Source organism: Rattus norvegicus, chromosome 19 (genome assembly GCF_021556685.1).
Source record: "Rattus norvegicus strain SHRSP/BbbUtx chromosome 19, alternate assembly SHRSP_T2T, whole genome shotgun sequence".
NCBI classification, from domain to species: Eukaryota; Metazoa; Chordata; class Mammalia; order Rodentia; family Muridae; genus Rattus; species Rattus norvegicus.
Window position 1 is genome coordinate 19855900 of NC_141552.1, and position 13788 is coordinate 19869687.

At 44.3% G+C, this 13788-nt stretch overlaps 1 protein-coding gene across 2 annotated transcripts in view; it reads left to right on the top strand.

The window, feature by feature from the left end:
* The window catches only part of LOC147999027 (disks large homolog 5-like), a 100283-nt gene that overhangs the window by 33382 nt on the left and 53113 nt on the right, over positions 1 to 13788 (top strand). Inside the window, exons 1-6 of one of the 2 annotated variants that reach the window (XM_087595775.1) lie at positions 6711 to 6867; positions 7901 to 8060; positions 8529 to 8672; positions 9306 to 9472; positions 10191 to 10296; positions 10420 to 10701. In XM_087595775.1, coding sequence (XP_087451901.1) covers positions 8050 to 8060; positions 8529 to 8672; positions 9306 to 9472; positions 10191 to 10255 — 387 coding nt within the window. In that variant the 5' untranslated portion in view covers positions 6711 to 6867; positions 7901 to 8049 and the 3' untranslated portion in view covers positions 10256 to 10296; positions 10420 to 10701. Of the gene's footprint in view, positions 1 to 6710; positions 6868 to 7900; positions 8061 to 8528; positions 8673 to 9305; positions 9473 to 10190; positions 10297 to 10419; positions 10702 to 13788 lie in introns of those variants that run through there. The other variant, XM_087595774.1, reaches the window with a different exon arrangement.

Below are 13788 nucleotides of genomic sequence, written 5' to 3' on the forward strand. Positions count from 1 at the left end.
AGCCAGCTCTGGTGACACTCATCTGCAATCTCAGCCCATGGGGGGTAGAGGCAGTAGGATCAGTTGTTTAATTATCCTTTGCTACACGGCAGGTTCGAGGCCAGCCTGGGCAACTTTGTCTATGAAAATAAGACAAAATGAGGTCTTGACTCTGAGCATCACAGTCTGTACCTGGCACAGTTGCCCCACCCAGGTAAGAAACCCCTCTGTCCAGAGGCCATAACTGCAGGAGACCCCTGGCCAAGTGTCTATACAGCGCCCTGTTTGACTGGACTGTGCTGAGGACCAACCACGCTCTCCTCAACAGGAAGGACATGGGAGAGGCTGTTTCTGTGAGATTCCGGGCCCTGAGACAGCCAAGAATAAACCCTGTCCTTGGGAAAAGCCATGGAGACTGGGAACCCACGGGATCTCTGCAAACACCAGGGCTGGCAGAGGACTCTGATCCTCTACAGCAGCTGCTCTCAATCTGTGGGTTCTACATCAGCGCTCCTGCACACCAGACATTTACATTACAGTTCCTCACAGTAACAAAGTTACACTCATGAAGTAGCTCTCCAATAAGTTTATGTTGGGATGACAACGACATGAGGAACTGAAATAAAGAGTCACAGTGTTAGGAAGGGTAAGAACCGCCATTATATAGGAACCCAGGCATCTGCACTCGTTGCTGGAAGTGTGATAGGCTAGACTTCACCCTCAACGATGCCAGCATGTGGGCACCAAGCCTAGGTTCCACCCCAATGCTTACTGGATATGTGCAGGCCTGGTTCCATCAAGAAGTAATAAAGGAACCCTTGGCAAAAAAACACTGGGTACCAAACTGGTCAGGAAAACACACCCCCTCTGCTGCAACTCCTCTCAGGACGGCTAGTCTTTCCAGGAGACCCCGGCTATAACCACACCTTGTCTCCCAGTGCTTGCCCATTGGTGTCTTGGCCATATTCAGATTTGAGGACTTTGAACAGAATAGCTTCCAGCAGATTTGCATCAATGAATCCAACAAGTAGTTGCAGTTCTACTTCATCCAGAGCACCTTCAAGCTGGAGCAGGTGAGAGTGGACACCTATTCCCCAGCCCAGCCCAGCCATCACCCTGAATGTCAGCTGTGTCCCTCAGTATCAGCAGGATGGGGCTTGGGCACCGTACGTTCCCCAGGACCTAAAGCTATGTCCTTGAACTCAGTGCCATGCTCAGCCCTTCCAGCCTCTTTCAACCCTTCTGGATGCTCAACTGCTCCTGCAGCAAGGCAGCAGTGTGCACATTCTGTCACGTCATTTGTGTGTGTGTCTACAGGAGGTCAGAGTCTGTTGCCTCTGTTCATTTCTTTTGCTGTATTTGCCTTTCTGAGGAGGCAGGACCCACAGGTATGGGAGGCAGCCACATGCATATTCTGCAGCCATGTCTGATTCCTCTGAGCCTCAGTCCCACTTACACACCTACCCTCCAACCTCCCCACTCCATGTCACCCCTGGGGCTCTGTAAACCTTCCTGCTTTCTGTCTTTATATAACTGGTGACACTCCAGCCCTCAGTCAGTGGTGTCATACAGTGTTAGTTTGTCTTTGCACTGCCTGGAGGTCTGACTTAGGAGAATGGCTACCATTCTCATTCCTGTTCAAGGGTCAGAATCTGAATCCTATGTAAGGGTGAATAATATTCCAGCACATGGCTGGGCCATGTTGAATTCACACAGTCACCTATGGATCTTATATTTTGGCTTGTAAACACACACATATAAGACTCAAGTGACACCCAAGTGGAGAATTGCTGGAGTCCTCCATGGCTTTCTGAACTGTCTGAGAGACCATCCTGTCCACAGTGTATAGGGCACCATCTACTCATAGCTCACACAGCATGAGAAGATTAGGGAGGGTTAACCTGGCTTCTCTGTCTCCTACTTTCTGCCACACTAGCCCTAGCATCTTTCTGTATTGCAGTGAATGTTTAGAACCCAGGAGGATGGCAGCTTCCTTGCTCAAATATAGCAAGTTCCTCCTTGCCTGCTTTGAGACTGAGTCTCATGCAGCCCAGGCTGTCTCTGATCTCACCATTAGTTAAAATGGCCATGAACTCCTGGTTCTCATGCCTCAGACGTCTCTGAGTGCTGGGTGACAGGTATGCACCACTCTTAAGTCCTGCCACTGGGACAAGAGTGAGCAGAGCCAGCTCTGAAGCACACACTTTGCTGGTGTCAGTGATGACTGACTTATGATCCTTTCCTCCTTGCCCATGGCCCTTCTCCTTGGTGCATGCCATCCTTCCTCCCTGTGACTCATGGGGACACCAAGCCTGAGAATGTCAGGAAGAAGTTTACTTACTTCACTGGGTTGGAGGCTGTTAGGTTCCTGCATCAGTAGGTGAGATTCAAGCTAGAAGGTTTGTGGCATGAGAAACGGGAACAGAACTGGCATGGCAGGAACAATTGTCACCTGGCTCTGAGAAGACCATGTGGGCAGAAACTCATCGTTGGGCAGGTAGTGAGCTCAAGACCAGGCTGGGCATTGCTCAGCGCATGTGAACAGGTATGTGTACATGGACATGTGTTTCCCCCACATGGTCACCACTTATCCAGGCACGGTGAATACTCCAAGGAGCTTTTTATGTTTTAACATTGTGTGTGTTTGTGTGTCCATACATACATATACACACATACATTCGTACATATACACGAATACACGTACATGAAAACACATGCATATACATGACTATACACATTCATGCTCACACACACATATATACACACCTACATGCATACACACATGCACACACACACATACACACACATACACACATACACACATACATGCATACACACATACACATATACATACACACATACACACACATACAATACATATACACACATACAAATACACCTATACACACATATAGACAGACATATACACACATATACATATACACGTTAACACATACATGCATACACACATTCATAACCACACGTGCATACAGACATATACATATATACTCACATACATGTAAGCACATGAGTGGAAGCCAGAGGACAGCTTGGCCCTTGTTTCTCTCCTTTTTACCACGTGGGTCCTGGGGATTGAGTCAAGCTCATCAGACTTGACAGCAAGCCCCTTTAACTGTAGAGCCCTCTCATTGGCTGCCAGTTGCCTCTTTCCACAAATTCTATCCATGGTGGGATGTTTAGAGTTGTTATTCTCATGATTCCTTCAGCAATAGCACAGACATCATTTACACTGCATTAGGAGTTATAATTCATGTAGATGTCAGGAGAGCTGGAGGCGTGGATCAAGAAGAGAGCCCACTTTCAATGTCATTATGTGGTATTGCCTTAGGCCCTTTTATACACTCCCCTGACTTTGTCTGAGTATATGTTTTAGGTCTCTCTATGACTGTGCAAAGAAGTAAGAGCTAGGGCTGGGCCACAAAATAGGAAAGTACTTGTTCATCCAAAAACAAAAACAAAAAACAAACAAAGAAACAAACAAAAATAGCTCTAGGGTTAAATATTGGTGCTAGTACTGAACTACACAGCCAGAAGGTATTTTTCTAAGTAAATAACACAATATTGGGGATGACAATATGATCAAATATCCTACAACTTAAGTTTGCAATGTTACCTACATTTTATAAATCAAGTCTGACCACCGTTTTGGTTGTTTCCAATCATGTCTGAGTGCATCATCACAGGAATCCCAAGGAAAATCAGAAATGGGTTCTTGAAGCTGTTGCACAGGGCCAGTATAGACCTAAATACCACAGAGGAAACCTTGATTCTTATCTCAAGGGATCATTCACCATCCCTCTTGTCACATAACTTATGACAAGACGTCACCTTTCCTAAACTTAGCCTTTTTCCCGAGTGCTGCAGAAGGGAAGACCTGGTTTCAAGGGGTCTGGATTCACACCACAGGACACTGAATTCATTTAAATAGGTGTAGTTTATCAATGCACACACCAATACAGTTCAACCAGAGCAACAGCTCACAACTGTGTACTGGACATTGCTAGGCCCCGCTCATTGCAAGATCCACATGGGCTCATGCACAAGTGCTGGAAATGCTGCTGTCTATGGCCCTGACTCAGGACATTTTACACATAATTGTTCCTATTTTCCTTGAATCTATTGGGTCCTATGTGAAGAATACACTTGGGGAACTTGTTAAGATTAACAAACCTCATAACATACAGAACATAACAGGGTATGTGACCAGCACCACACAGTTCAACGTCAGAGTTTTTTGTTCTTTGTTAGTGTTTTTCTTGGCATTCATGATGTGGAGGCGTATTACAGAACAATAGGAAAGAGCTGGCTGCTGTGTAACAAATTCGCTGCTATTAAGGTAGGTATGGGGGCAAGACCTCAGCAGTAGCCCTTAAGATGGGAAGGAGATGATGTGTTTGATAACTGAAAGGAGCTGCCTCAGCTGTGTTTCTCTGCTTGCTCAGTGCCCATTCAACATCACTCTGTCCCTGAAGAGGAACTCAAGGTCTGCCCCCTGCTGCCTGTGAGCCAGGAAGAGGCACAGAAAGGCAAGGCCACAGAACTGGTTTCCAATCCCTCAGTAGTGCTGGATTTCCAATAATGTACTTGTATACACAAATACACTGTGGTAAGTTGCAATAGATACTAATCATTTCTCACATAGGGCAGCACTTGATTGACTACAACTAATTCTATTAAAAAAAAGAAACCTGGCTCTTGTAGAAATATACAAAGAAATACCTAGGATGGTGGGGGATGAATTCTGCCATGGACTGAGCTCGTGGAAGTGGGGTTGGGAGAAAGATGCATGGTTAAATAGCCCACCAGGTTCACATTGTGTCAACTTGATTTAATCTAAGGACAAAGAAGTGGAGTATCTCTGATTGCTTTGTTCTAGTACCTTTAAAGCATCACTGGGGTTTGAACTCAGAACTTCACACTTCTTGATGGGGCAACTACACTCAAGGAAGCTTAAGATTTTCATAGGCACAGTATTATGCTATATATACAGAGTAGATAATACTAAGATGTTCAGATGGTGATGTCCATTTGTATGCACTCTTAATGTGGACCTAAAAAAAGAGAGATCAAGGTCCTTAAAATAGAAAGATCAGTTCCAGTTGTTTTCTACCATTCCAAACAGAACGACTGGTAGGGAGAGAATGGTAAATAATCGAGAATTCGTAGATGATGCTTTGAATGAAGTGTGGATTTCTGTGCTGGTTTAAAACAGGGTCTCAAGTATCACATGTTGCCCTCTACCTGGCTGGCCAGGATCACTTTGAGCCTTGATAAACCTCCTTTCACTTTGCAATGAATAGGCTTATAAGAGTGGCCTCCAAGGACTGTGCAGACAGCATTAGCCTTTCACAGTTGAGGTGTGTAACCCACAACTATAGTTTTAGCCATGTTTTTCCATGTCTGTCAGCTATTTCAGATTGTTGCTGTTATATGCCTGACAATCAAGGATGCAGAAAGATAACCTGATACAGAGTAAGGACATGGTGACCACATGGTGATCACATGGTGCCTCTTCCGTACGTTCTGGATGAGGTTTGTTAAAATTCCAATATTGCAAAAAGCTTTATATAGGGCCCATCACATTAAGGGTCACTATGCACTGTTCTATCTAAAATGGCCTAATCAGAACTGACTCCCATATAACACTTCCTGCAATCCTCATATGAGAAGCTTGAGCTTTTAGTTTTGACTTTTTCTTTTCTCATTCTTTCTTATTTTTTGCTATATAAGTTGAGACAAAGATAGTTAAGGCCATGAATTTGCCCCCAAAATTTGAACTACGGATGTGATCAATCAGTGTTAGTGGGTGCATTCTATAAAGTATTCATTTTTTACCATGATAGATGCTTTTGTGTTTGGTGGGGTGGCCATTTCCCAGTGTACAGGTGCTGGGACCTTGCTCTATCCACTTAATGATGTTTATAGCCTCATTTTAGACGTTTCTGTGCACCCTCTATATCTCTTGTGTATTTTATTTTTCTGATAGAAGCTCATGGTACATCTTACTCAGGCCTGTGAGCAGTGCTCCTTTGGTGACATTGGTGCAGAGAGGAGAACCCCACAAGCAGCATGAGGTTCCCGTCATTGGTGGCTCCAATATTGCACTTTCCTCTGCCAACTGGTCTCCACACATTTCCTAGCACCTTAAAGACTTCAACTCTTTCTCCTAAGGAATTTTCTGGCAATTGTCGATTGCTAAGCACATGACTTCATGAGTGTTCCCCTAACACACACCCATGTTGTAACCTACCATGCAGACTATTTCTTGATGTGATATAAAGCACCTGTACATAATGAGACAGGAGAACTTTTGAGTGCATATTCAAGCTGGTGTGAAATCTCAGGAAGGTTTAATGGCTTACATTGGTGAATGAGGACAATTTGAGTTAGGATGAGACATTTTTTGGGAAAGATTTGAAAGGAAACATTCATTTAGATGCATAGGAATTACTAAGGTTTTTAATAATCAAGCCTTGAGGAAAATTTGGCTTTGGAAGCAGGAGATGCTCAGTGGCTCTCCCCAGGAAAGTCTCCTGGAAAGGGCACCTCTGCTTATGCTCAGTACAGGGAGAACATTAGCAGGAAGGCAAAGTCTGCTCCCCATGACATCAGTTGTCCCTTCTTGGACATTCTATTGTCTCCTAGAGAGTTCTGGCATCCTCTGTGATGTCACCAGTGTTGTAGTGACAACCAGTGCCCTAGTTTCTCTCAGTCTGAGTCTGGCGGTTACAAGCTAAGACATGTTTTCCCGTCTTCGCAAGCTTTTTGGGAGGGGGAACGTCGATTCTGGAGAGACTAGAGTGAAGGAGTCTGGCCTTTCGTCTCAAAGTAATGATGGACAAAGACAGCACTTCTGGGGAATGTGGAGTAAGTTCTGGGCAGTGTATTTTGAGCTTCCTGCCAGGGTGGCTGCAGGCTTAAGCTGACCTTTCTAGCAATGGGCCACAGCAACTGGAGCATCTGAAAAGGAATTGAATTTCCACGAATAGCACAATTCCCTAAAGTCAAGGATTTCAGAACTTTAGTTTCCCCATCCCCACTGGGAGGATATGGTAAGGCCAATGCTATTATACTGTGGACTTCTGGTCTTTACTTTTCAGTTCATTTGCTCTGTTACATTGATATAATAACACCATCAGTGGTCATGGAGGGTCCACCTTTTCTGAGTTTAGACAGGGCAGCAATGTATTTCACTATCATTGCTTCTTTAAATACAGTGGGTATCTGACAGTAGTAACAGGGAGAGATTGTGCTTCAGGCAATAATCTTATGTTCTTAGACCTTCTCCGATTTCTTCTAACTGGCAGGGTCATCGTTTGCTTTATATATTAGAGGTTGTATGTTACAAAAATTTTTCTACAATACCAAAACTATTTGGAATGTGTAGACCAAGATTCAGCCTGTAACCTATTCGCACTTCTGGGGCATTTGGTATTTCACATAGGGACACTGATAAGTCTGTTGAACATATCCTCCCTGGAAATGCGTTTTAAATCCAAAGTTGTTGCTTTAGAGTATCAGGGTAGGACATCTGAGTGTCTCCAATCACTCAAGTTTTGTGGATGGTGAATTTATCATCTGAGTTCTGAAGCCACAGGGGTGAGGGTCCTGAAACCAAGCTGTACCCTGTTCAGCTGATAATAATCCTGGAGAAGCCATCTCCGTAGTACATGTAAGCACGTGATGTCCAGCATAGGGAACACCTGGCTGCTTACATCTCTTGGTCTCTATAGAGTAGTTCGAGAACTGAGATCCCCTGAGGAGGTCTCTTAAGCATAGACCAATCGCCTAGCAGTGACACTGGGTTCCAGGCTTGTTCTCCTGTTTAGGCCTCACTGTGATCTATGTACACTCTATGCATTCTCCCCATGCAGGTTCACTTGTGTTCTTCTACCTACAGATGCTGGGATAGAAACATCTTCCCATGGCACTGACCTAAGCAAGAATCAGGCCATGAAGGAAAAGGAGAGGCTGATTAAAGAGCTGCAGCTCATTACCTAGGAGAGAAATGACCTGAGAGATCGCCTGAGGTTTCTGACAGAGAGATCCATGAAGAACAGGTATGAATCACACCAAATGCTCTTGTTTCATTCCTGGGTCTGCAAGGTCACCTTTTTCTTATCCTGTTAAGGTTTTGGGTTCTAGAAAGCTGTGCCTCCCTAACCACCCTGTGCTAAACCTCACCTCCCATATAGTGGAGATTCAGAACCTTACCCTTCCTCAGGAGTGAGATTGAAAATGGACTCATCTGCTTCCACTTATTTAAAAGCAGAACTTGTGGTCTGAATGAAGAATTCAGGGATAAAGTCAGGGAGAGTGAGTTCCCAGTGTGCATTTGCAAAGCCCTTGACAGCTGGTGGCTTTGCAAGATTGTAATTGCAGTGAGTTTATGGTGAGTCTCTGTACTTGCTAGGCAGGGGACTGAGTGCTGGAAGATCCAGGCAGCAGCCTGGAGTAATATAGGACCCACCCTGAGTTCATATATTCCTAAATGCCGATGTTCATTGTATTCTATCATTTGGGGCCAGGCCACACTTCAGGCCAAATCCATATTATGAAGACCTGGAGAGAATGGAGGAGGCGGTCATGTCAATTCTGCACAACTTAGAGATGGAGAACACTGAGGTCCATGAGAACAACCATAAGCTGAAGAAGGAGATTACCTTCTCTAGGTAAGTCCTGGTCAGAAAGGCTATCACTTGTGGAATGGCCATTTCTGACTTTCTTTGTTCTGGATTGGACGGTCTTCAGCTCTGGTTCTATCTCTTGTGCTATTTACCCATCAGTGTTCCAGGGTCATTAGGACTCAGTTTTCAGTTCCATAAAAGACTGTTACTCATCCCAGGATTGTCTAGGCATCTTCAGAAGGCTCTAGATAGAACAGTACTGATTGAAGTCAGCAGAAGGTTATTAGGCTGACCTGGACCTATGGTGTCACACCAGGTTTTATAAAATTCAGTGCGTGGACCACATGGTTAGCATGACCTTCTCTTGGTTCTACTGACCTCCTTTGAGGGTGTTAGCCCACTACTAATTGATGTTGGCCCCATGCATTGGGCTTTCATGGATAGTTGTAGATCCATGTTCTTTCTCAGAGGTGTGGACACTAATTGGTGTCAGGCCAAGCAAACAATTTATTCTTCCCCGAATTAACTCTTTATGGTTTGTGCAGCAGCCTTATATGTATCAAGATGCATTTTATTAAGTCTTCATGGGTATCTGGGATCTGGTAGAGTTAGTGGGACTTGGGAGTAGGAATGGGAGGAAGGGCCAGCATGATCTTACTATGCATACTGTATTTCCAGAAACCTGCTTAGCCAGCTCCTGATGGAGAACACATGTAGGAAGAAGTTGGTCCCCCTGAAGCAGGAGAGCAAGGAGGTACATCTTGATTGTGCACTGAACCAGAAATATTTGGTTGACTGCAACAAGAAAGATAAAGACCATCAATGGCCAGAACCAGCATTATCAGGTAGGGATGAGCAGATGTGTTAGCTTAACAATATCTGATAAAATTTGCCAATTTGATACATCTTTGCTTCTCTTACCACCTTTCTAATTTACACTCACAACCAGCCAACCACCTCATGTAATGGAATTGTTCATTGCTCTGCCTATGCACATGTATTCTGGGAAGTTAACCACTTTTCAGAAACTGAATTATTGTGCAAGCATATTTTGCTGCTCTTTTTGAAGCTGCAGTCTAGAAATGGTGACAGATGAATAACATATCTAAAATTGCATATCCATGTGATAGATTGGATCCTATGTAGAGTTTTGAACAATTTCTTGGTTCTTGAACAATTGACACTCTGTTGTCATGTGACCTCTTGTGTAGGAAGCACCTTTGGGATAAGAACCAAGTGCAAATGTCAAATTAGTACTTGTCATTGGCTTTAACCTTGGTGACATATGGACATCTCCTTTCTTCCTGCAACCCGATGAGGTCTCTTCCCATTGCCCTGTTCTTGGTTTGCACTGGTATAAGTCTGGGTCCCAGATTGGCAGCCCACATTACTGTGAGGCTTGCTGGAGATTTTGCCCTGCCCACAGAGTTAGCAACAATGATATCAGTTAAAAGGTCCATGTCGACTGTCCAATAGAACTGAGGTGGTAGAAGGCAGCATTCTGACAGCTGGCTTGCATTTCCCGACCAAATCAGTGTCTGAAAAACTGCCTTCCTCTCCCAGGTCTCAGAAAGTGCAAGAGAGCTGGAATTGGACACACCCCAGTAAGAGAGCTTCCTGAAGAATAAGTTGCTTTCTCAGGAGTCCCTGATGACCAACATCCTGAATGGTAACAACATTTTTTGGATGAGTATTCTTCCTCAGAGTTAATTTGTCATTTATTAGAGACCCTAAATTTATATACCACTAAGCCATCCTGACTGATTGAGGTCTTACTCACTTTCTTCTTCAGAAAACAGCACTTGAGAGACAACTTGGGGGACCGCCTTTCATTATTTGTGCTAGAGGAGAAACAGCAATACGTCTGTGCTTCTAAATGTTCGTTAAGAATATGCTGTTTAGAAATATTTTTGTTATGATTTTAATTGAAGTTTTCTTTTTGTTGTTTCATATTTATATGTTCTTGTTACTATTTTTACTTTCAAATATTTTTAAATATTTTTATTCATTTTAATCCTGTTTTGTTGTAAAAATGTATTTGTTATGAATAAAAATTGAATTCTATGTCTTGACTCTTAAGACTATCTTTCTTACTCAAGGGTTCTGTCCCTTCCTGTGGACCTAGAACTTACAGCTACAGATGGATCTCTGCATGTTCCATGGAGCCTGGGCTAATAAGTGAATTCAAAGTCACCAAGGTGTACCCAGTGTGACAGTGTCTTTTGTGTGGATAATGTGGCTGTGTCTCGGACACACACTTTATGATGTAATCACTGACACACTTTACCCAATTGTTAGGGTCCATGTGGTTCTTCTGAGAGAGCAGCAGATGCTCTACCCTGTGAGTCATCACCACAGCTCCTGCAGGTGGCTTTTGTTATTCCACATGAGGTGCTGTATTAGGTGGACAGGATCACCTCCAATTAAATAGAGAGATCTCAGGAGATGTGTGTTCACAGGGAACTTACTGAGGCGTGCGTGCTCAACGTGTTAGGTTGTCAGGCATCCCTACAGAGCTCTGGTGTTCCCACTGCTCATTGTGTGTCAGGATCATCCTCCAGCATCACTTAGTTTTCATATTAGAGCAGATCTTTCACCTATTATCAGTGATGACCATATGTATTCTGCACATCTGATAAAATACAGAATAGAAACTAGCTTCTTGTAGGCCAGATTGGCATAATCAGTTTTTTGATTGTTAGCAAGAAAATTATTTTAATCTAAGCAGTTTAGGAAGGAACCTCCAGAGCATCCATAGTGAGTGTAGCTTGCAGCTGTGAACACAGGTTTCTTTTGGAGAGCAGGCCTGTGCAAGCCCAACCTAGGTGGGACAGTTCAAGCTACCCTTTTTCCATGGCCAATCTGGGATCGTATTGAGAATGTATTTTTTCCAGGTGACTGATTTCCAATTTGTGGAATTGATCTAACTTGCTGAGAGTGGAGGTGACTCAGAGAGTTAAAGTACAGAAGGACCAATGCAGTATGTCCACAAAAGCTTGCTGTCACCCCAGGGCTTTTAAAAGCTCAGCAGCTAGAGAAGCAATGTAGTATTTGGTTACTCTCATGCTTAGGTCTAGTCATTCATTAAAAGCTGACCATGACACAAAAAGTGTCATTTGTGTCACAATACAAACTAGTTGTAACTAGATTCACCCCACACTATCACATCACCACCATATTTGAGGTTCTCAGTTACTATCTAAGAACCTGGAAGAGGCCTGGGTCTTGCTACACAAACTCATAATTTATGTCTTCATGACACTGTGTGCTTTGTTCTGTTGATGCTACTATTGGCATACAATACCTTGGATACTTTGTGCTGACATCTGTGACCTAAGACAATAGTTCATGTCATCCTAACCTGAATAAACTGTCCTTAGAGTACAGTGTAGTGGGAGGGGCCTTCTTTTCCTATGAGATACCAAAACATTTCCAGTCTTCAGTCAAGTCTGTCAGCCATTGTCCAGTGCCTGTCTTGAGATGTCCACCTTTTCAGCTGAGAGTCTTCATCCAGGCAGCTCTGTAATTCTGTAGAAGATTAATAGGGTTCCAGCCCTATTATTTAATTCACTGTGACTGTACTTGCCGAACATGCTCAAAGCCCTGTGATCCACCCTAGCCCTCTGTGCTTTAGAGAAAGAAAATAAAGAACCACATTGCACTTGAAGTTTCTCCTCCAACAAAAGGAGAGCCTGCATAGGGCCTTTAAGTAACTCTAAGCCCCAGCTTCCCCACAACTCCCTCCATCAATTCCATGATTGGTGTGTTTTCAGTACTACTCACTTTCTTCTGTGTGCAAAGAATGTGCACCATGTCAGTAAAGGGTGTGTGTGTGTGTGTGTGTGTGTGTGTGTGTGTGTGTGTGTGTGTGTGTTTGGTCCCTAGTGAAAACTGTCGAGATACATGCAGACTCATGCTACTACTGTCCCATGGTACCTTGCAGGGAACCCTGAAATGGTGTGCTACTTTAATACAGTCTAAACCGGGTGTGCATGGTTTCTGTAAGGTCACCACTACAGAGAGCAGGAAAAGCTTCAGTAGTCACATGGATGTGATCAATCAGTGTTAGTCATGCCCTTCCTGCGTGGTAGACTGCAGGTTGTCTGTCCCCATCACTTTGCTCTCTTGTGCCCAAACAATGCCAAGGTCAGGGCCATTGAGCCGTGAGGCAGAGGCTTACCACCCTCAGTTCTGCCTACGACCCCTAAGACTGTCTCTTTCGGGTGTGTGTGTGCTGGACACTCATGGATCCTGAGATCTCCGCAGCTGAGGTGAAACAGTACCGGAGCCATTGCAATGTGGGCACACATTTGGTTGTGGAGCTGGGCCACTCTTTGACATTTGGTGAGTGGAGAGACAACTGTTGGCTGAGCCTTTGGTGAACCGGATGTCCCCTGGCCACATCAGCAGTCAGCAGTATCAAAGCTGAGCAACCAGTGTTTTATGTTCCATTTTGTCATCGCTGGTCAGTGTTCTGATGCCACAGCACATGGCTGGTCTCAATCTCCCCATGTGGCCACAATCCCTAATTGATATTGCCTCCACTTCCCAAGTGCCACTGGGATTTCTGTAGAACCCCTAAGGCAGCAGCAAGCAGGAGCTCCTGGCTATTCCCTCCCTGCTCTCTGCATCTGCATGTCGTTCTGTGTACATATGGCTATGTCCTCATATACTCTTGATGCCATGATACCTTAATAAACACTTGAATCATGCCCTGATGGCCAGTTTTCAACTGCTACCTGACACAATCTATAATCGCCTGGGAAATGAGGGACAGTCTGGATCAGACTGGCCTTTGAGCATGACTATGCGTGACTGTCTTTGTTGCTGTGGGAGATGCCAGGCAGCCTCTTTTCTGATCCTAGAGTCCCTATACCCAGCCACTTGTCCCCTCTACAGCCAGACCCTACTTCTGCTCCTAGGCACTGTCTTGGACTTCCTTCCCTCAGGTGGCTTCTCTCCTTTGGCTGCTACAGAAACCTGTTATGAGGACAGGAACAGGGAGTTAAGAGTTCAGAGCCATCTTCCCTTTGATGTTCTTTCTCAGAGGTCAGTGGGACACTTAAAGAGTTTTGTGTATACATTTTATTAAGCAAGGGACAATCATGCATCAGGCACAGGAAACTAACAGCACATCTACCGGACCTCCTTCAACACATGG